At 42.1% G+C, this 22677-nt stretch overlaps 1 protein-coding gene across 2 annotated transcripts; it reads right to left on the reverse strand.

Moving 5' to 3' along the window:
• zmp:0000000926 (ataxin-1-like) lies at positions 1–17840 on the reverse strand. 2 transcript variants are annotated; one of them, XM_005951429.2, is made up of 3 exons: positions 16707–17840; positions 1986–3712; positions 1–1676 (listed from the first exon to the last, which is right to left on the reverse strand). In XM_005951429.2, exons 2-3 carry the CDS (start codon positions 3552–3554, stop codon positions 1218–1220), a joined length of 2028 nt encoding a protein of 675 aa, XP_005951491.1. In that variant the 5' UTR covers positions 3555–3712; positions 16707–17840; the 3' UTR covers positions 1–1217. The 2 variants fall into 2 exon arrangements, with proteins under 2 accessions (XP_005951491.1, XP_005951492.1); XM_005951430.3 differs by having other exon boundaries at positions 6334–17840.
• Positions 17841–22677: the final 4837 nt, after the last annotated feature.

Genomic DNA, 22677 nt, shown 5'->3' on the forward strand with positions numbered 1-22677 from the left:
GCCAACATCATATAACATTCACAATTTTTAAAAATATACATTTTTTGTAGCTATAACATTTAAAAAGAAAAATCAAATTTTTGAAAATAAAAAAAAACCACAAACTAAAGTGAGAGAGTGTGCTGAATCAGAGAATACCCGTATCTGAGTTTAAAATACTTTCATCATTTTCCCTGCCTTCAAACATATACAGTACATAAAAAATGAGATGGGAACAAAAGCGTACAGTACACAGGGGTCAAGAGTATTCACAAAGCATCATGTTCCAACGTGTTATTAGCACCATTACTCTTCAGCCATACTGCACTTTTTTACTCTTTCCATCATTCAGTTTTTAATGGAAAAACACCATGAGTGTCGAGGCGATGTGGCACAGACCTGTCTGTGTGGGTGGGATTGTCTGTTACGCAGTTTTCATTAGTGTTCTCCCTTTCTCAGAGATAATGTTAAGAACATATTGGAGAGTAATGCCTTGACGAACAACCGTTTGAAATGACTCCCAGTGATGAGAATAAAAAAAGGCTAAGAGTTGCTCGTACATTCACCTTGCCTGCCCAGGCCGACCCGTAGGCATCGGCTCAGAAGCAAGAAAAGAAGAAGAAAAAGAAAAGAAAAATGCATTGCAAAATTGACGGAGAGATTGCATTAAATCTGTTTAGCATATTTACTGTATATAACACCTGTAATGCAATATATATATAGTCAATTTTTGTTCATGTATATCTGCAATTCTTCAGTAGCATTAACTTTCATAACACTGATTGAAAATACCCTGCAGCAAACACTTTCGGTAAGTAGGTGTGGGGGACAACAACCATTACAAAAACAGAGTGAACACACAAGTGCTTGATTGTCTCACTAAATGTCATCAGTGTTTGTAAGCAGCCATCCAGAGAATCTTCAGCTGCTGCTCCTTTCAGGGCTGTGCTAAGTTAAATATGAGGGATAGAAAGGAAAGGAAAGGAAAGGAAAAAGGGTAATGAAAGGAAAGAATGGTGGAGGAAGGGGCCTTAATAGAGTTGACTATCATTTGGGCAGCAGTATGGACACCTGCAAACTGTGTTTTCTGTTGTTTATATATATATATGTATTTTTTAAATTTCCTTCCCTGCAACCCTGCCTTGAGGTCTCTCCATTGTTTGTCTTGGTTGGTGCAACAGAGACAAGGAGGGTGTGTATGTGCGCCTGTGTATGTGTAAGTATGCATGTGCAGAGTTCTACTGCCACTTCATTAGCTTGGAGCCATGAGGTAAATCCAGGAGGCTTTCATCAGTTCTGGTTGAGGGAAGGGTGTCTGGGGCAGACCAGCGCCGTTTGCGTGGGCGCTGCTGGTCCTTAGCCAAGGGCTCTCGGGCCAGAGCGCTTGGAGGGGCCGGCACGGTTGGGTGTGGGTGTTGAGGCAGAGGGGGAGGAGGAGGTGGTGGTGGCATCTCCTCCCTGTGCGAACTGCTGGATTCTGCTGCAGCCCTCGAGGGTAGTTGTGTGCGATGGGTCCTGGAGCTGGTACGAGTGTGTGTCCGATGGGTCGGGGTGGGGGTGAGGGCCAAGCAGACATCACCCTCTGTGAGCTGGCGGCAGGGCAGGCTGTACAGCTGTGTGGTTCTCTGGGGACAGCAAGAAGACCAGCCTCTGTCTTGCACAAAGAACGGATACTCCACCAAGACCTTCAGTAACTCCTACACAAAACCACAACATTGTTATAAACTCAAAGAAAAGACAGTGCATGTCTGGCACTTATTATCAATACAGTGACACGTTGGTGTTTAGCGAAATGTATAAACCAACCTATAAAATGCAGCTTTTGACCGGGGAATATCAAAGAAATAGCAACCTACACTATGAATAATCACTAAGTTTGTCCTTTAATATTTTGGCTATCTACTTGAGGATTTATATCTATCAATGTGTGTGTGTGTGTGTGTGTGTGTGTGTGTGTGTGTGTGTGTGTGTGTGTGTGTAAGAACATATGTCAAAGCAAAGCTGACCTGAGTGTTGCGGTCTGTGAGATGGACATGCAGGTGACTGAAGCCTTGTGTACTACTGGGGGAAATCTGCAGGACGGTGCAGGTGCTGAGGTGGAATTCTGGGGAGCTATCTGCACTCCTCAGGAAGTCCTCAGTCCTCAGCTCCTCCACCCGCTTCAGTCGCCCGCTGGCTAGCTCAATCAAAGAACCCTTGGTGAAGTGAGGTAGGAGTGCAGGGGGAGATGGGTGATGATGGGAAGGAGACAAATCTCTCCCTCTGTCTCTTTCTCTGTCCCGTCGTCTCTCACGCTCACTGTCTCTTTCTTGGTCTTTGTCATACTGTGATTGCTTCTGTTTTTCTTTATCTGTACTGCGCTCCCTCTCCCTTTGTGTGACCTTGTCTCTTTCTTGGTCTCTGTCCTGGTCTCTTTGTGGCCTGTCATGGCTGTTAGGTAGACCCAGTGGTGAGTGTGGTGAGTTCCTATAGTTGTGCTGTCTGGGGCCTGGCTCCCTGTGCAGGCTGTAAAGACTTGTTCCTGAGGAGCTGTAGAGTGGATAGGTTTGAGCCTGAGGGCTGGAGGGACATGCCGATCCCAAGGAGTAGATGATTTGGGTTTCAGCTGGTGTGGCCCCTAGGTGATCCAATAGTCCCCCTCTACTTGCCCTGGAGTCTGGTCCAAGAGGATGGGGACTGAGAGAAAGCAAATTGGAGCTGGTCTTAACTATTCCAGGCAGATGTCTATCCTGCAGTGAGGAATGTGGCTCAGCGGCCCCCTGAGCTTGAGAGTCTGACAAAAATGGCCCTCCAGAATGGATACGTGTTGTTAGATCCTCCTGCTGTCGCCGTCCACCATTGGCATGGGAGCTGTGTGGACTAATATCAAGCTGGGCTCTGCTGCTATCATTCCCATAGTCTCCTGTGAGCAGAGGCCTAGAGGCTGAGGCAGTCCTGCTGCCTGACCCATCCAGGCCATTGGGCCGCTTTCCCAAGTACCTGGGTCTCACTTCAACTAAGCTTGGTTCTTGGGAGTAGAGAGGGTGGTGGCCAAACAGGTATGATGGGGAAAAGAGAGAGGAGCTATAGTCCCGCCGACCGCTGTTAATATAGGACCACATCTCTCTGGGACTGGCTGGGAAGGGAGTCTTAAAGGATGAAGTAGAGGAGGATGATGGAGAAGGTGGCAGAGAAAGGGGAACCTCCCCTCTGAGCCACCTGGAGTGATGGGGCAGGGATGAGGAAAGAGGATCATCTCTCCAAGCGGGTGATCCTGAGCCCCTCCTTTCGCTGACCTGCCCTGTGAAGAGCGGAAGAGAAACAGTGGGTGAATAGCTTAGGGTCCATGGTATGGGCACAGGGAGGCCTGGTATTGGAGCAGGAAGGGGTGGAGGAGTATGTAGGAGATGCGGGTTCGGATTTGCTTGGACACGGTCCCTTTCACTGGCTTCTCCTCTCCCTATACTGGACCGACTCCGCAGAGGTACAGGGGGTTTAAACTCATCCAGGGGGATGTGGTGTTCTGCTGATCCTTGGCGAGACTCCCTCTTCTTCGGAGGGAGGCACTCTTTGCCGCGGTCAGGGCTGGGATTCATGGGTGGGCTCCAGCGGCAGTGGGGGCCCCCTGTTTATGGGTGTAGGCTAGGTCACATGGGCCTCACGGGAGAAAGAGGGGTGCAGACAGAGGGGAAAGCTGACACACAGCATCACTGTCAGATCACTGTGGATTCTCTTGTGCTGAAGCACCACTCACCTACAGAGAGGATAAAAGAGGACAGAAAACAGAGATAGGTGGGTAAACTTGAGGGAGGGGACCGAGACAGAAGTAAGAGAGATTAAGTGTGAACACTGAAGAGGAACAGTCTGTTAGGTCCTGGCATCAGTTGTAGTTAAGACTTAGCTGTCAGTCTGGTCAGACATACAAACAAACATTCTGCTGTATCAGGCAGATGGAGAGAAATCAGTTGGTGACTCCCTCTTCCAAACTACTTTAAAGAGGTTAGAAACTCCAAGCTTTTCTGATTGCTGTAGCTAATTAGTCATTACCTTTGCAGTGCGGTGGGACTGAAACCACCCAACTTACTCGATTCATTCAAACACATTACTCCCACATGTGGGCTAAAAATACATTTTGCAGCCAGTGAAGTTCAGAGGCAGTGCAGTATGTATGTGTATGAGTGCGCAAAAACACACACGTAGAGCACTCACAGCAGGAGAGTTTTCATCTCTGACTCTCAGGGGATGATTGGAATATGCAGATACGTTTTTGTACCACTTTCATGAACCACCCCCTCGACACCCTCGGGTGCTCTCTTTATTCTATATAAGCTTTACTACTAACACCCCTCCAACCCTTCTCTCTGAGACAAGCACATGGACAGCAACAGACACACAAATACTCCCCTCAGGCAGCTGTACTTACTCCCCCAGTGAAAGGCAAAGCTGGTCACCACCCACCCAAAGCTGACAGAAGCACTGTTGATATTACCACCAGTTGTTGTGGATACAGGGTATATGTCTTTGCATATTAATTATGTGTCACAGCAGGGAATGCAGGGGAAAAATGCGCGTCTGTTTGCGTCCCTGCACGCACGTATGCGATGTTTGTTTGCGTGCATGTGTTATTTTTCTTTTTTCCCTGGAAAAATATGTGAATGTGTTTATTTGTTTAGGTCTTTGTGTGCGTGTGTGTTTGTGTTTGAGTCCTCAAATGTGTCAGAGATTTTGCAGCCTTGTTTCATTCAGTGAGAAGTGCGGGGGAGCTCCTTCAATTCTTCTCCAAATGCTTTAAATGAGCTCTTTTGAAATGATGGCTGCCACGCTCCGAGTCCAGCTGTTCCCTCCGCCGCCACCGCCATCGTTGTTCCCGCCGCACCAGCCCCGCACTCACCCGCAAGTCTGTCTCAACTGCCTACCGACTCCCTGCCGTCTCACCATCCGCCACACTGTCACCATGGCAACTGTATCCACACACACTCACACATCCAGCTGGTTAGAGAGGTTAGATAGGGATACTCCATAGAGAGGCGGGAACACTGTTGCTCATCAAGTGACTTGGTCCAAAAACAGAATAAGTGTTAGAGTGGAGCAAGCTGTTTGTGCATCTGAGTTGAAAACTGAAAACTGGACAGTGAGAGGAGGGGCTTTCTTTCGTCCCGGATGCCGGCAAGAAAGGTGAAGAAAATTCGTAAATGTTTATAATGCACAATAATTAGGTTAGTAGATGAAGCAGATGATGAGGGTCAATGTTAAGTGACTTCTTTTAAGTTATGCTGAAAGCTGGGGGCTAAAAAAAGGCCTTGTGTTTCAAAAAAGATATATTCTGGATATGGGGCCTTAATCAGACGTTACGTAATCTACAGACATTTTCAATGTGCGTTCATCTGAGCTGTTAATATTTATGTTCACAATAATTTGTTAAATTCATTGACTTAAAGTTTTATTGGTTTCTTCAATATGCCAAAAAAGCCTTTTTAGAAAGCAATAAAATAAACCTAAAAACAAACATCAAAATCAACAAAGTATTCAAAGGCTTTCTTATGTTTTTTTTTCTATAGCAGAATTTCATTAAACAAGCACTTGTCTAGAATCCAGATGTCTTAAATAATAAAAAAAAAAAAATTGGCTTCAGCTTTTGTCCTCATATGACTCTTATACTCTCGCCATCTTGACAGTCATTATGAAAAAGGTTGTCAAAATAGACCGAATATAAACTTGCCAAAAAAAAGTACAAGAAAACAAAGAACACAATTGTACATGTGGAGGAGTTTGCAGAGAAATGTCAGGTTCTAACAGAATACTCCTACACTGTGCAGACATGCACACAGAGAGTTGGAATTTAGCTGGAGCTACTGTTGTTGTAACATTTAAATATATCAAAAGCGTCCGATCAAAGCCATAATGATGTTACATGTTCCTTCCAATTAGGGATTCCTCAGTTTTTTGCATGGCTTTGTAACAATATATGCAATTAATAAATGCAAGTGTGTCTCATTTTCACTACAACTTATAAAATAATCCATAAATGTTCTTTTTATTACATTGAAATGCAAAATGCTTACATTTTCAACTTCTGAACAACTTCAAAATTTGACATGTACATTTGCAGTGCTCTTCCTCGTCCCGCCTTTTCTCTTCACACATTACTCAGGAGTAATGTCCAACATCAGAAAAACAGAACTGCTAAATTTTGGTTGCTAATTTTGCCTACTTTGATATTTCGCCTATTTTTTTTTTTTTTAAATAAAGAAACATCAAACAATAGTTCCATCATTCTAACTGCAACAAAAACACATGTAATAGGTGCTCTTATCCAAGGAGAAGACAGACAAGTTGATGGAGTTGCAAGTTGTTGTGACTTGATGTCACACTGACCTTACAGCAGGCTAAGCAGACATCCCGGAGTTGGCAGTCATTCATATTGTAGTCCTCCCAGAGGGTCAACCCACTCCTCAGCTCCTTACTGTGCTACACTGCTTCTCCAAAGCACTACAGCCAGTTACAACACCCGCAGATATCAGCAGCTTCCAGCTACACACTGCCTCTGATCTCTGTACGCATGAAATAGCACCAGCGAGCCCACCAAACTGAGGGAAAAAACTGAGAGCCTGCTATCCGTCTGTGTCTGTTGTGTATATGAGTACGTGTGTGTCAAGTGAGTGTGTATATGCTTGTGTGTGCAAAGGGCTGAGGAAATGAGTAATATCTAGCAGTGAGAAACATGTCTGCTATGCTGAGCCACACAGGCAGACCAGTTGCTGCTGCCGCCCACTTGCTTTAATCACTGTGAGGGATACAAACATGCATACACTTATATACACACACACGCATACACATATATGTATACATTGTATACATATTTATATTTATATATATGTGTGTGTACACTTATATAAATATATATATGCACACACAATCGAGGATGCAGCCCATATAGATTATATACTGTACACCCAATCTTAAATACATAAAATAAAATAAAATAAATCAGTAATGAAAATCATTCATCTATACGTGTGAACATATTTCAGAAGACATACTGCCACATTAAAGTAAGGGAGGGATAAAGGGGAGGCAGAGACTGTTGAGAGACAGGGAGGGACGTGGTAGGAGGCTCATCCTACACACACTCTCAGACTTAGGCTTTTGCTGCTGCCTCTGACTCAAAACTAAACCTCACATCCATCAAGCGCGCACACACACAAATACACACACACAGACACACAATACTTGCTCTTTTTTGTTTATCTGTAGTTTCATCTGAATTTGTGTCCTTTGTTCTCATCAAAGCACTTTATGGCGAACCTGCTTGTTCAAAGAGCTTTTATGAATACATTTGATTTGACTTCATATGTATGCACACACACACACACACACACACACACACACACTCACAGACACACACTCATACTCAAGCTCGTACGCTAACAGGAGCACTGCAGGAGAGCTCTGAATGATTTGCTTCAGTGATTCAGTCGATACAAGTGAAGTGTGTTGGTATAGCGGGTATGGCTTATTAGGACTGTATCGGCGCGAGCAGTGTATTTCATTCACAGCGAGAAATCAAAAACCTGTCAGTGATAAAGCCTTCTGAAAAATAATAAACAGGCCCTGCACTGAAAACGCAATACTATGCAAATAACCCTGTCTGATTCTCGTCAAAGAAACAGGGCCAAACCTCATCTCAAACAAGCTTATGTTAATTATCAGCACAAAATTGCGATTCAGAAACAAGAACATAAAGTGGAGCACAAGAGAAAAAAGGATTTAATGAAGCAATCAAATCATTATTCACGGTTAAGTGAAAAAAAGAAATCTTTCTGTTCCTTTACAGTTCTATAAGCAAACCATTTGTACCCACCAACAGCACATCAGAAGTTAATCTTGTCTAACTTCTCATCTTCAAAGAAATGGAAAGCTAATCAGACAAGTAGGTGTGTGTTCAAAAATCAGCCTAAAGGCCACATTAAAACAATCTCAGAGTCAGGCGACAACTGCCAAGTGCATCTCCTCTGACATTTAGAAAACATTACTTGTATTTTTTTTTCAAAGTGAAAATGATGTGCATCGAGGTTGTGTGGGCATGAGTGCTGTCTGCTAAAGCAATTGTTAAATTTATGTGGGTTATTTGAGTATCACAATCATATCACAAGAGACTGTAGGTAAATTCATGAGGCGGTGCAGATTAAGAACAACACGGCATATATTAGGACTTTAAATGAAACTAAATTTTACATTAAAAATAAAATTGAAAAAAATATGTTGAAGGTAATTAGATTTTTTTTTTATTAGGTAGACTGCTCCACTAGGCCATAATGAATAAAGATAAAATATACCAAGTATAGTAGGAACAAAGGTAGTTCACAAACAGAACATAATTTGCAGTTGTTAAAAAAAGCTGTATTACATTATGTTTATTTTATAATTGTTTCTCACTTGTCTTGCATTTCTTTCCAACCCATTTTTATGACAGCGGGAGCAGTAATTATAACAAGAGCTATGAAGAAATACTCAAAATCCATAGTTTATCTTGCAAAACTATATTTATGGTGATGGACATGGACATAAAATCTGAATCACAAGTCCCTGTGTCGCTGTTTACAAAAAAGAAACTTAAATGTAGCTGTGCATTTGCATTTTTTTCTGATCTAGAGCAATAATTAAATATGCACTTTTTTTCTATGGTGTATCACTTTCAACAGTGCAAAGTTACACATTACTGTATGTGGGAGATTGACTGGAATGGATTCGCACTTACGCCTTTACCGCTTGCACTGTAACTTGTTGGCCAATCATTGCAATAGAAAAGAAAGAAAAGAAAGAAAAGAAAAAAGATGAAACGGTTTTATGGCACTGCATATCACAAAGAAGAAGAAAAAAAAAACCATCGTGGCAGATGCCTGCAGAGGTAGGATAACACATTCCAAAAGATTTGGTTTTTTTCAGCAATGCATTGCAAGGGGACGTATCTGTTGTGATTTGGATGAGAGGCTGTAGCCCGACAGACAGAAATGACAGAAGGCGTATAAAAATCGCTCTGTAATTTACCATAAAGCACTGCACGAACATTTCCACTTATTTTTACATTTTTTAAATATATATTTCCTTTGTGCCAGTCAGTACCGTAGAAGAGTGTGGTATTTCTTGTATGTGTAGCAAAGACATAATAAAAAAAACGGAAAAGAAAAAATAAATGTACGGAAAATAAGTCTCACAGATTTTGAAAACTGGTTCAATTATTTTGCATATTAAGACTTATTCATTATACTTTACTAATACTACTATAGGTTGCTAATAATTACACATACCATATTACATATAAGTGACATATGTAAGTGACTGACAAGATAGCAAGCAGCAGGCAGTTGTAAATAATGATTTACAAGGGTGTGCCAAGGCCCTTCTAATCAGTTAAAAGAGTGACAAATTGCCTTTCTGATGTGACGAGACGAGATGTGGAGGCTGAACGAATAGTTTTGAAAATTTCAACTTTGAAAAATACACAAAAGCAACCAATTTCTGAAACAATGGCTGATTTACTGTACCTTTATTTCATATATTTTTTTATTTTTTATTTCAATAAATTGGATGATTATGCAAGATAACTTGCCGCTTAAATAAAAGATTTTAAACTAAAATCAACAAAGCCAGGTCAGTTAGCAGATGCAATACTTTCATATTGGAAAAAAAAAGAAGGAAATAATTTAAATTTTCAGGTGTAAATAAAATCATATGAACACAGTCAGCTTTTATATGAAACACTATTCAGTATTTGACAGACATTTACACGTAATAGCCCAGTCATAGTGAAAGAGAAAGAAATAGGACTGGGTTCATCACTGGGTATTTACTATGACAGAGGTATAGAAATGACTGTTGTCTTCTACTTATGTAGCACGCTTTGAAATACAAGCAAATTCAAACGTATATATACAAATATTAACACAACAAACACACACTGCGTGTTAATCATTTATGGTACTATGATAGCACTAAGGCGTTTGGTGTACTCTTCCTCAGTCTCTTCTGTTTCTGCTTGTCTCACTCTCTAGCTTTGCACTATTTAATCTGTCCATCTCACACACACACACCTACACACACACACACACACACACACACACACGGGGTCAGGCCAAGATGAGAAAGGTCAGATGAGTCAGACTACATCCAACAAATCGTAGCAGGAGTGTAAAGTACCATGAGGGGTTAAAGACCTCTACAGTTGAGGATTTAGAGAGCATGGGACATTTTACTTTTTTTTACATTTTTTTAAGAAAATGACATTTAGTGTGGGGGTTCCCCACCCCCAACCAACCCCCACCTCTCCCTCATCCTCATGTGTAGCCTTGTATTAAGTATCCGATCACGTTTCAGGCTGGGTAGAAGATCTATGATGGACGTCTGATGCAGCAGAAATTTGTTGCTGAATGTAACAGATCAGAACAAAGGGAAGAGAAGAGGAGACAAGAGAAGAAGATGTGGGGGGGAGAGGAAGAGAGAGAGAGAGAGAGAGAGCGAGAGAGAGAGAGAGAGAGAGAGACTTTATATTTATATAAACTTTGTTTTGATTTGCACCCACAATTCCCTTTAAGTCAAGCACTGGACAGGCAATGGGATGGTTTTTAATGGGTTAAAACCGCACCATCACATCGCAACTGATCCACTGGATCCCCTTTGCTGTAGGGGTCAAGCGTCTTGATTAATTTGTAGACCAGTTAGCAAACATTCTCATTCGTTATAATTTTCTCATTTATTAGGATGAGCTGTGGTGGTAGAGTAAGGTTGAGGTGTGGGATGGGAGGGGTGGGTTGTGGGGGGGGAGTACTACTAGCTTTGTGCAGCAGATTACTCTACAAAAAGCCAGGCTAAGCTGATAAAAGGACACGGTGATACGGGCTTGTTGGGCAAAACGCCAGGTCAGCCTTCAGGGCACTGACCCATTCTTCAGCAGGATGAGCCAGCAGCCCTGCCCGCAGCAGGTTCATCATAATGAAGATCAGATTATGGCTCAGGAGTTACTATTAACACCCCTACACACACAAACACAGACACACACACACACACACACACACACGGCAGGCTCCATGTACACAAAAACGTGCATGCAAAGAGTCATAAGACTGATTCTTTGTTCACTTATGACAGCTGTGTACACCTCATAGCTGCATAAAGTAATAAATATATTGCTATTTTTTTTTAGTATGAATAAGATCAACAGTCCAGCAAAAATAAACATCACATATAAACTCCTAAACATGACAACTGAAAATATAACTGCTGAAGATTGCAAGAGCAGAGTTAATAGGAGGAGAGTATGGCAGACTACAATGTGAAGTCTGTAATGTATTGCTGAGTTAATCCCTGTGAATCCTAACTGGTACGGCCTAAGGCAGGCTTAGTATAGTTCTGGGAGGAAATCCCCCTATGTAGTGGTACAGGCCATTAGCCCCTAGGGTATAAATAGGGCAGCTATTGCTCCTTAAGCTGGCTTTTACGCAATATCAGTTAAAAATATGACTTGACTAATTACATGCAGGTCAGCCAGTCAGCAGAAGCAAAAAATTCTCCACCTCATGCTCCTCTTTCTTTGACCGTGGTGGCCTGCTGCTGTCTGTCTCTCTTTACTTCTGTAAATACTTCAGTGTGCACTTCACATACAAGTGTTCACACATGGGTCAGCGCGAAACAACTTGACAGGTATTCTGCAAATCTTGTGGCTGACATTCTCTGGGGCGGGTGTCATGCAATTGTCATTCATTGACATTTAAAGCGTCTGCTGATGGAAGTTTCATTTTTGCATTTTTCCATTGTCTCAGTGTGATCATTTGCCTATAATGTAGCATCTACACCACATATGCTTTCAACCACCAAGTACTTAGTTTGGTTTCAATTTCTAGGCATCAAATAGTTCACAAAGATATAAAAACACACAAAACAAACACCAACTGACTAGTGTTTGTCAGATGAAAACAATTCTTATGCAATAGCAGTGATGTCACGCATTGCAGATGCACAGTCATGCTTTGGTATTTTCCATCATGGGCCTCACAGGCTCCTTTTTCTTTTAACTTAGATCTCCAACTTCTTATGTACATTCTCTCACAGGTAGAACAGTCAGAGTTTTGGAATTTGTGAATTAGTGACATGATTAACCCGACTCAGAGCCCTTCATCCAAGCCGTACTCTCATGCTATGAAATCATCAGCTTACGAGTGGGGTGGAGGCGGGAGAATAGGGGAAAGCCAAAGGGAGGGTGATGAAGTCTGATGGGGTGAAAAGAGCTTGAAAGGGAGAGGACAAGTGTCTGTGTGTGTGCGTGTGTGTGGCTGAAGAGGAGGGGGATTACTTTTCATTCCAAAGTTTTGTTGTTTTTGGCATTGTCCCCTGGCGACTGCCACTCAAACTGGGTTTCTGTTGGTTGTCTGGTTTAGCAGCAAAAATGTCAGCAAGCTGTAAGCAAACATAGTGATGACATCTCCATGGAGAGAGCATGGCCAGGTCTCCTGTTGGTAGCTTAAGTGCCATTCATTTTCAGAGAGACTGTCTAGACTGGCTTCACATATACTGTCTAGAGTACCTTTATCACTGCTGGTATTCAAGGCAACATTGCTATACACTGCCATTATTGCTATTGCTGTACAACCCCTCCCACACCAAATCTGCCAACCAGCCACACACGGTCACAGTCATTTACTCAACACATGCTTATTCAGTTTGTTATAGAGGGTGCTGCAAATTATATCGAAATATGATTGAGTGGGCTTAATGCTTCGTTTCAAAATGAATACAAGGAAAGTCCCAAATCCACTTGAGAGAGAACCTTTATCACCCATCAATTTGATGATGTCTGCTCATAAAAAGAAGATAAATTAAATTAGTGAAAGATGCTTTGATGAGTTATTTTAATATTCTCCAAGACCAAAGGGGGGGAAAAAGAGACGAAATGAGTAGGAAGAGTGCTCGGATAGAAAAGGTAATATACATCCCACTTTCGGATAGGGTTTAAGGTCACTATTGATACAGGATGTATCAGATGTTACACCTTCAGTACAGTGACACCAAAACCAATACTGTGCATTCTATTGTTTGTGCACACCGGGTCTGTCTGAGGGAGCAATTTTACTTGCACGGGCTTCAGCAGGCAGAACGGCAGGCTTGGCTAAAAAACTGTGGGTGTTAGTGGTGGGTGGCCCGGTTGAAAGGTCACTGACCCCTATTGTAGATGAAGTGTGGAGGAGTAGGAGAACATACTGCTTGATCATACACAAGGGTTAGCATGTCAAGGCCAAGGAAAACGATCTGTATATATACAAAGAGCAAGAACAGACTTGGATAACCGGCAGATTAAATATGTAAGTTTGCTTTTGACCACACACATACACTGGTTTATAAGCATATACATATCTTCAGTTAACATAAAAAATAAGCAGATTCAAATGGAGATTCATCGATGAAATGCCACTCCCTGCACCTTCATCTCTTAGGACACACTGATCAACAGGTGTGCTGTCACCTTAAAGCAGTCTGGCACAGTGTCAACTGTATTCAAACACTTGCCTGTGTTTGGGATTATTCATCACACACTCCTGGCTCCTCTGCTGAGCTCCCAAGCCAATTCTCATACCATTCCAATTGTGGGAGTGCTGATCTTGGAACAGCAGACATGCAAGTCCCTTTGACTGACTAAAAATGGCACAAATGAAGAACTACTTCATAATGAAATAAAGTTCACAGAATAATTACCTAATGTCGCAGCTTCTCTTTTCACTATGCCTCCTAAATTAGACGCTGTATGAGTTTATAGTAGGACAGCACTAAGGTGACTCCCTGTCCATTCCTTGAGAGGACATGCAAGACTGGCAAAGACACGCAAGCTTTTGTATGCCAATAGGTGTGACTTGGAGTGACAATGAGAGTGATTATTCCTCACACATCGTGCCTGAATGCTTTCTTGCCTTCTAAGTTCCTGAAAATAAACTTGTTAAACAAAATTGAAAAGAAAATGAACGCATAAATGAGGTTACGTGGAGTTAGGTAAACTCAGACACTTGCTAAAATACTGCATCCACGATGCGCTTCAGTGTTCAAGACAGAATTTTCCCCTTTTAAATTCAGCCTTAAAAGTGACTCGTATATATGAGCAACATATGATTTCTTTAATCATGTCTCTGCATGAATTTACACTTCATTCTGTAAGTTTTCCCTTTTTGTGCCTTTCACTTTCAGTCTCCTTACCCCACCCACTCTATGTCTTCCTCTCCGTCTTTCCCTCTCACTCATCTGGGTAGCTGTTTGAGAGCATACACTCAACGTGGGTGGGAGTGCTAGAGTAGAGTATATGACTGTTAACACAAGGTGCAGGGTGTGTGTGTGTGTGTGTCTGCCTGTCTGCGTGGTGCTGTAGGTGGAGAGGCACAGCAGGGCGTGAAGGAGCGCTGTGATAATGACAGGCCATGCATTATATAACATGCAGATTGCATAAGGAGAAGATTATTTTGGGTCCAGATATTGAGGATGTATAAGTAATTTTTTTCTTTTTTTTCTTTTTTACGTGGGTGTATAGCACTATGCGCACCTCTAAGTGCACGGATGTGCGTTTGTGTTGAAATGTTCTGAAATGTACTCACTTTTGTGGTTTCTTTCGAGGAGTGTGTGGGTGTTAAGTAAACTAAAGTGTATTATGTGTTTGTAAGAAGGGGGCATGAATGTTTTCAGATTTCTTTCATAGCTATCTGCATATCAAAACAAGTATGTGGGAATGTTGGCACATTTGTGTACAGTGTGCATAAGGGTGTCTTTATTGCAAGCTCCCACTCATTATCACTTTTAGACTTCAGAGAGATCCACTTGGAGGAAAAAAAAGGGTTGAGTCTCCCTGTTGGGTGAAAACCTTGTAACTTCCAGTTTTGATGATTTTCGTGTTTGAGCTTGTGTTAAAAGAACACGCGCTCCTCTGTGGACTGCACAAGTTTTATGACTCTCTCACAGTCACTCAGTCACAAGGTTATGGTCCTGCAGGATGTGCTGTTTGGAGTCACAGAAGTGAGGCAGCACAGATACAGTCTCCGTGTGCCACTGCCTCGTCTGTGCGCCTCGCTCCATGCATGAGTGTGCCCCTGTAAAAATAGACCTCTTAAAGGGCCAGCAGCCACTCAACCTTCTCCCACAAGAGGCCTGTTCTCCTCTGCATGGTGACAGTACTCTAAGAAACATGGCATGGGAGAACATGCTGTATTTCTAATTCAGCCCACAGAGAAAAGTTGTATTTCTCTTTCCCAAAATATATATAGAACCATCGCTACATTCAGTTTGCCTTTACATCATTCATAAGGGCACATCTCTGTACACTGGAGTATATCATAGAGCCGTAGGCTTTGACTTGTAAAGTTGCTATAACACAAAATAAACACGGGAGATCTGGGTTTTGAAAACACCCATTTACAACTAGAGCCCTGCTCTGGCATGAACCTGCACTGATACACCAGAGGATCCCTGCTTCAAATTGCAAATGACAAATTCAAAGCAGCGATTGCACCTTGTAGATGAAACTCACGTTCCTTTCAGAAACAAGCATCTCTCAAAGCAATCACACTGAGACATAAGACTTCCTGTACACTCCAGCAAATCACCCTCATAATTGAAGTAAGTAAATTAAGTCGATGGGGACAAATGTTATATGCTTCCCTTCAATCACATCTGTAGCTGAGAATTGTTTGAACCTGTGAAATGTTCCTTTATGCAGCATATGGGATGTCACCACAACAGAAGGACAGTGCTTGATGTAGCAGAAATAGATACACAGAAATGATAACTGTGCACACTGGTGGAGTATGAGTCTCCCTCTATCTCTATCTCGAATGGGAAAGAAATGAGGAGGGAGCAGTCAATAATGGAACTACAAACTGGCTCACATGTTCTGTGCTTTCAGGAGGAAAACACAGAAACAGAAAAAATCGAAGTCTTTAACTAAGTAGACTTTTGAAGTTAATTAAAAAAAATAATAAAAGGGACTTTATAAGTTCTTCCAGTGAATAATTATAAAGCATCTCTTACACTGCTTGAATAGGAACTTAGATCACAGATGCCTAATGCACCTGCCTTTGATTGCATGAGCTCTTTCCTAGACTTGTCCCCAACATCTGCAAATCTTTTCCCCCCTCTACTCCTCCTCCATCATTCCCTTTCTAAATTTTCCCCCACATGGGCTAACCCCACCCTCACCAATATTATACCCATCCCTCCCAATTTAAGTGGGCTCCTCGAGGGCCCCCTTGCTATCTCTGGACCAAGGCTATTTAAGCCCACTGCTCTAATTCTGAAAGCCCTGATCTGCCGTCTGAGGCTGAGTGATGAACCTCCACCTCTCTCACTCTGTCTGACTCCATCTTTCTCACACACTCCTCTCTGGATCAGTCACACTCTCCCTCTTGTTCACACGCTCTCTGTTATTCTCTTCCACGCACACAAACACCCACACACATAGGTGCTGACTTACATGAGTCTGTACAACATGCTCATTCACATGCACGCACACACAAACAATTGAAACACATTTTCTAGCTATAATCAGATTAGCTTACTCTCAGAATACATGCACCTACAGTAACTCATGAACCAGTTTTTTCGGGGCAATGGAATCACACAGCCCAGTCTGTTTATCCTGTCACTCGAAGTTGCCAACACACCTGTGCTCTCTCTCTCATACACACACGCGCGCACTCAGAGGAGGAAGCAGTGTGGTCACATACCTTGCCGGGTGCCTTTGCGTAGCAGGTATCAGAGAGTTTACTCATTGGATCAGGCGGCAGCAGGCACGTAGGAATATCCAGTTTTGACACTGCGAGTCTCTTCCTCCTCTCTACTGCTCAGCCTTCCCTCCCTTCATCCTATTCCTGCCTCTCCTCCTTCTCACTTTCTAAACGCCTCTTTGCTCTCTCTCTCTCTCTCTGAGTGAGTGTGCTCTCTGTCTCTCTCTTGCTTGATCTCTCCAACCCCCTCCTTCCCTCTCTCTCTCCTTCTCTCTTTCTATCTCCTTGCTAGCACACACCTTGTATATATCTCACTGTTATAACTTCAGTCTACAGTCATCCCCTCAGTAAGTCTCTCTGACACACAGCAACATTTAATAACTTTTTCTTTCCCCTGCCTAACATGCTCTCTGTCACTCTCTCCCTCGCTGGGAGTGTATAATTAGACAGAGCTCAGTGGTAATACAGTCAGGCTCATTGTGGGAGCCTTAGCGTTGCTGCTCATGTTTGGCTGATAGCCCAGTGGCTTCACTCATTAACCTCCCTCGAGCTGCAGAATGGACCGGCCCACAAGCTGTGCTATTTGCTGCAACACCTCAGCCTCTTAGCCCATCAGCCAATCACAGTCAGCGTGGACAATAGAAAAGGTGTGCTTGCTGGGCACACAGTACTTGTAGGTGAGACAGCTAAACATAATCACTAAGTATTGACATGCTGTGACAGATGAAGTGTAATACCAGCTGTCCAGATCTGACACACTGAGAGTTTCGTCATAGTCATAACAAGTCAGTTCTCTTTTTAGCGTAATCACTTGTTCATGATCTGCGTGCAGTGCCATCATGTGCTTTTCTTTCAAGCGTGAAACCACAAAAGACCACTCACACGTCTTATTGCAAAATCACTGAGGTATGGGAATGTCCTGTGTAATGTAGCAATAAGTCATATGCTTTTCTTTACTGTACTGTGTGCTCCACTTCCCATAACATATGACTTGGCATAAGTCCTTGAAGGGTGGTTTCTTTAACACAATGTGACAGCTGTGTAGGATCAACATCAGCAGTTTCCCATCAATTGAATGCCAGTAAAATCATGAGATCTTTGGTTCAAACAGAACTAATAACTAAACATTTCCCTATAGAAACTTTAAGGTAGTTAAAACAATTGCCGTTCCAACTCTTTTCTTTAATCATTAAATTACATTTTGCACTCTAAGGACAACTAAACAAGGTTTGGGAGCATAGGTTTGTGTTGACTGACATTCTGGTGGAAAGCTTCTTGTTATGAGGTTAATTTCTGTTAACTCTTGACTGCGCTGAATGATTAAATACAACTTAAGAGTTCTAATGTATGATCTGCATGCTTTTATTTAACAGTGAAAGTAAACTGAGAGCTCAAGACTCACTTATTTGTGATCACAAGCTTCCCTGATTGATCAATAATGCATAGTTTCTGTTTAGATTACAGACTGTGTTCTGTTTGTGTTATTGTCTTTTCTTCTGTCACGTCTATAATGACCCTGGCCATCGAAAATGATGAATAATCATTGTTGATTATGATCTTATGATTGCTTCCCAGAGGCACTATAACAGCTGCAGAGAAGCTCATACACCTAAAAGTTAGATATCTAAAAGTTTTTCTCGAAAATAATAACTTAATTTGTGGATATACTGAATACATTGCATTTTTGTTAACCACACCACCAATCACTCTTTCCTGCTGATCATATGATGACCTCTTAAAACAAAAAAAGCAGAACAGCACAGAGAGGCTGGGTATCCGACAGGCAAAACGATCTCCCTTCAAAATGGTGAATGACTAACATTCAGCTCTGTAAAGGGCCTTTAGAAAAGTGCAGCCATCTTTAAAACTATCAACATGTTTCAAGAAGAAATTTTAGGCAAAGATAAGATAAACCATCTCACCCCCACAAAATTACAGCTACATCACAGTGTTATAACCTCCGTAGATAAAATTCTAGGCTATATCCTTCACCTTTAGGTTTTGAATACCATCAAACGCAACCTTTGAATATCAACTGACGTAAAAATGTCTACATATGCTCGAAGCGATTTATTTTTGTTCTGTCAGCTGAACATCTCCACTGAACATAAAAATTGAATATCTAAGTTATTTCAGCAAAGGTCATCAGTGATTTCATGTCGAGCAAGCATTATCTCTTGAAAGTTTCTGTTTGACTGGAGCCCAGGAGTAGGAGGGAGATTGTGATCAAACAACCAGAGAGAGTGGGAGGGTGTGACTACAGCACTAATCGAGAGATCACATGGCTTGTGTGTGTCTGTGTGCTCATAATCGTGCATGTATCTTTCGCTCTTGTGATCATTAGGCACTGTGTCAGTAAAACGTCTTAGTATCGTTTCCTCTCTCCTTCTCTCTCTCTCCCAGTCTCACTTCTGCATTTACAATACAACATCCTTTAAGCACTGGTGTAAATAGAACTGGGAAAAAACACTAGTCTTATCACTGAGTCAACATTCAAAAATGAAGGTTACGGAAAAAGCCAACAACTCCATTTTGGCTTGAACTTGAATATATGCTCTGTTAAAACATCAGTTCATTGACAAAAATGCTGACTCAGAACGACAGTAATGACAAATCACTTTAAGAGCACAGAAAATAATGTAACCACATTGAATTTGTAGTGTTAAAGTGTTCAAGTGCATTAATAAACAAATGACTAATTTGTGAGGTGTGGTGGTGTTACGTGTAAAGTGCAGTCAATGTGATGTAGGGCGTTTCACAATGTGTTAAAGGGATTAACTTCCTAGAGCGTAAACAGACAAGCACAAATGCCAATACACTGATCAGAGGCTGTCACAAAGTCAAATATACCTCGAGAAGCCCATAATAGCAAGGGAGTAGGTTTCTGGGTGAAATCTGACCCATCTACCCTTAAATCAGGCAAATCGATTTAGCACTTTGCCATATAACAGTCTTTGATTGTAAGCGGGCCCACAGATCTCTGTGGAGAAACTGCAAAGGATTACAAAAGGCTAAGCCATTAAGAAAAAAAGGAGGTTTTTATAAGTGAGGCAGTACCTTAAACCAGTAATGGGGGAATCTTTTACAGTAATTTGGAATCAAACCAACAGTGAAGCAGCCAATCACATGGCAGTGAGACACAATCTTGCGAGTCTTGACTACACACTCAGTGGTGACAAAGCCATAGTGAGACAATTTCACAACTCTGCGTTTTTGTGACATGCTACAGTTTTGGGTACTGTATACATGTGTGTGCTTGTAAGTCTATAGTTTGCATGAGCACACCCCATGTTTGCGTGTGTGTGTGTGTGTGTGTGTGTGAGAGAAAGTGACTCACCCCGTGTCAGTTACTCCTCTACTAAAGTGTCCTTTCCTTTTTTACTTCACACCTCTCCAGTTCGCTATTTTTGGGCCATGTTAGCAGAACTAGTAGTATACAGAATCTCTCTCTTTCTCTCATACACACACACACACACACACACACACACACACACACACACAGAAATAGATACACTCACACTACAACATGCAAAACCCATTGGGAGTGTTTTGGAAGAGTGAGAGGAGACGTGCATCTTTTATGGTGAGCTGCAATAATAGCTGATTCGGTAGAGCCGACAAAAATATCCAGGGTTACTCGCAAAGTGAAAAATATCGTATTGCATAAGATGCTGAAAGGACCTGACCACGTAAATGCAACAGTAGCTCTCTCCCTCAAAGGCACGCACACCCATTCTTTTATACACACACAAGCATGGGCTCACATAGACACTCACAAATGCACACAATGATGTCCTAATAGTGTCCTGCAGGCAGGCGGGCAGAGGAGGGCCGGGATAGAGAAACTGGAGCTGAGGCAGAGTGCTGACTCAGGGAACAAACCAGTGAGAGAGAGAGAGAGAAAGTGTGTAGGCTATGTGTGTGTGTGTGTGTATGTTCGTGTGTGTAAGAGAGACAGAGACAGAGAGGAGGACATTGTGCTACATAACGGCCTCTCGACTTGTGTATGCAAACCAGATTGTCCCGACCACCGCTCTTCTCACTATAAATTGTTTTACCAACCGCTTTGAGGTTAAGGCCAAGGCTCCTGACTGCCGTGATAGCAGAACCCATAAAACCAAAGTCTTACACTTGTAAGAATTCCATTGAGAAAAAAAGGAGAAGTAAAAAAGAAGAAGTTTTAGTCTCTGTCCCTTTAGTTGTATTATATCACTCCTGGTTTTGTCTGCTGAGTAAATGCTACGAGAAGTTTCCACTATGCTTTATTCACAACTTCAAGGAAAATTTGCTTCGACTTGGACTTTTTATTCCTACATTTAGCTTTTATTTCATTAGTTAACCATCTGGGCAATCTGGCATTACAGTCGTATAAATTGCAAGTCAGATGATCAGACGATCAGGTGGTTAGACACATTTTCATCAAAGTATAAATAAACACAAGAAATCAAAAGCAGTCACTTAATTAACTAAAACTGTATATTAAACAGCAGAAAAGATTACATTAACTGGTGGTTCATTTTGCTGTACGTTTATTACAACATACATGACTTGAGTTTTCATAAGTAAGAAGGATTTTTAACTTTTTTAGAAGCAATTGCACATATTTAGATCCATATGTGTGTGTGCGTGCACACGTGTGTGTGTGCATATGACCATGAGGTATGTGTGGTTATGCGAGTGTGCATGTGTAATGCAATGTAGATAGACTGCTCTAAACACAAGAGTAGCAAGTCAGCAACATCCAGGTGGTTTTGGTTTACCCTCAGATTTCACTCCCCCATTGCTCTCTCTCTCTCTCTCTCTCTCTCTCTCTCTCTCTCTCTCTCTCTCACTTACCCACTCTTTCTTCCTTTGCTTTCTCGCTTTCTCCTTCCCTCACTTCCCTTGTTGTCTACCATTTGTCTTTCCTGCTTGATTATTTGTCCTTTCACTCTGGCTAAAAATATTTCCTGCTCTGTCACTATAACAAATCACCTTAGAGGAAATTTGCTTCCAGCAGTTTGATACAGCAGCAATGCCATCAGCTCCACCCCCACCCCCTCTACGCACACATGCCATACGCATTGGAGCATAATGGTGTCAGTGGATTAGTATTTGTGACTGAGGCCTGATATAAAAAGTATGTTGGTGTGCTTGTTAGGCAAACAGGTGTGGGAACCTCGAGAGGCTGACTGAGCTGTTAGAGGGTTGACAATGTAGGTGCAATAGTTACACTGGGTCACAGCAGTTGGAGAGCTGAAGTAACAAATACCGTCTCACTTGCGCACACACAGACAGGGTTGCACCTGTGCTTTGCTGTTCCAGATAGCAGGAAAATATATTGTGTGAGAGAACCACGGAGTGGAGTGATGCAGACAAAGAAAATATGTGAGAGCAAACATCCACAAGGGTACGTGTGAAAATAGGTTTCTACATAGGAGAGAGAAAGAAAAAGAGGGAGTGTGAAAAAGAGTGGGGTTGACTGGCCACTCTTGTGACTCGTAAGAAAATTAAATAAACAACAACTTCTCACTCCTGCTTTCACACTTGATGTGCAACTCAACCGAGTCTGTCGGAGACGAAGTAAGGTGTCACTGTTTGGTGCTCAGGAGAAATTTCCTTCTTGTTTCCCGTTCCCATGGCAACTGTGTGGTGACCCACGGTGACCTCCGACAGCTGGAGAGGGACGGAGGTGAAGCCGTCATTTAGCACAAGTCAGTGAAAGAATATTACTGCATTCATCTCCCTGATGAAGTCAATAACCAGCCTTGATAATAAAGATACATTGTTTCTCTACAGATCAAGTGATCAGAGAACAAAGCACATGAACCTCTAGACTATAACTCATGAGTCACTTAGTGGGTATGTCTGCAAATGTGATCAGTACATTATTTTACTTTAAATATTTATTTTTTCTCAGTGTGTTTGTTACATTCATGCGTTAAGATTTCTTGTCTGTTTGTCCAGCAAAGGGAGGGGGTGAAAGCCTATC

This window comes from Haplochromis burtoni, unplaced genomic scaffold, assembly GCF_018398535.1.
Source record: "Haplochromis burtoni strain Fernald_Lab_line unplaced genomic scaffold, NCSU_Asbu1 Contig_969, whole genome shotgun sequence".
NCBI lineage: Eukaryota > Metazoa > Chordata > Actinopteri > Cichliformes > Cichlidae > Haplochromis > Haplochromis burtoni.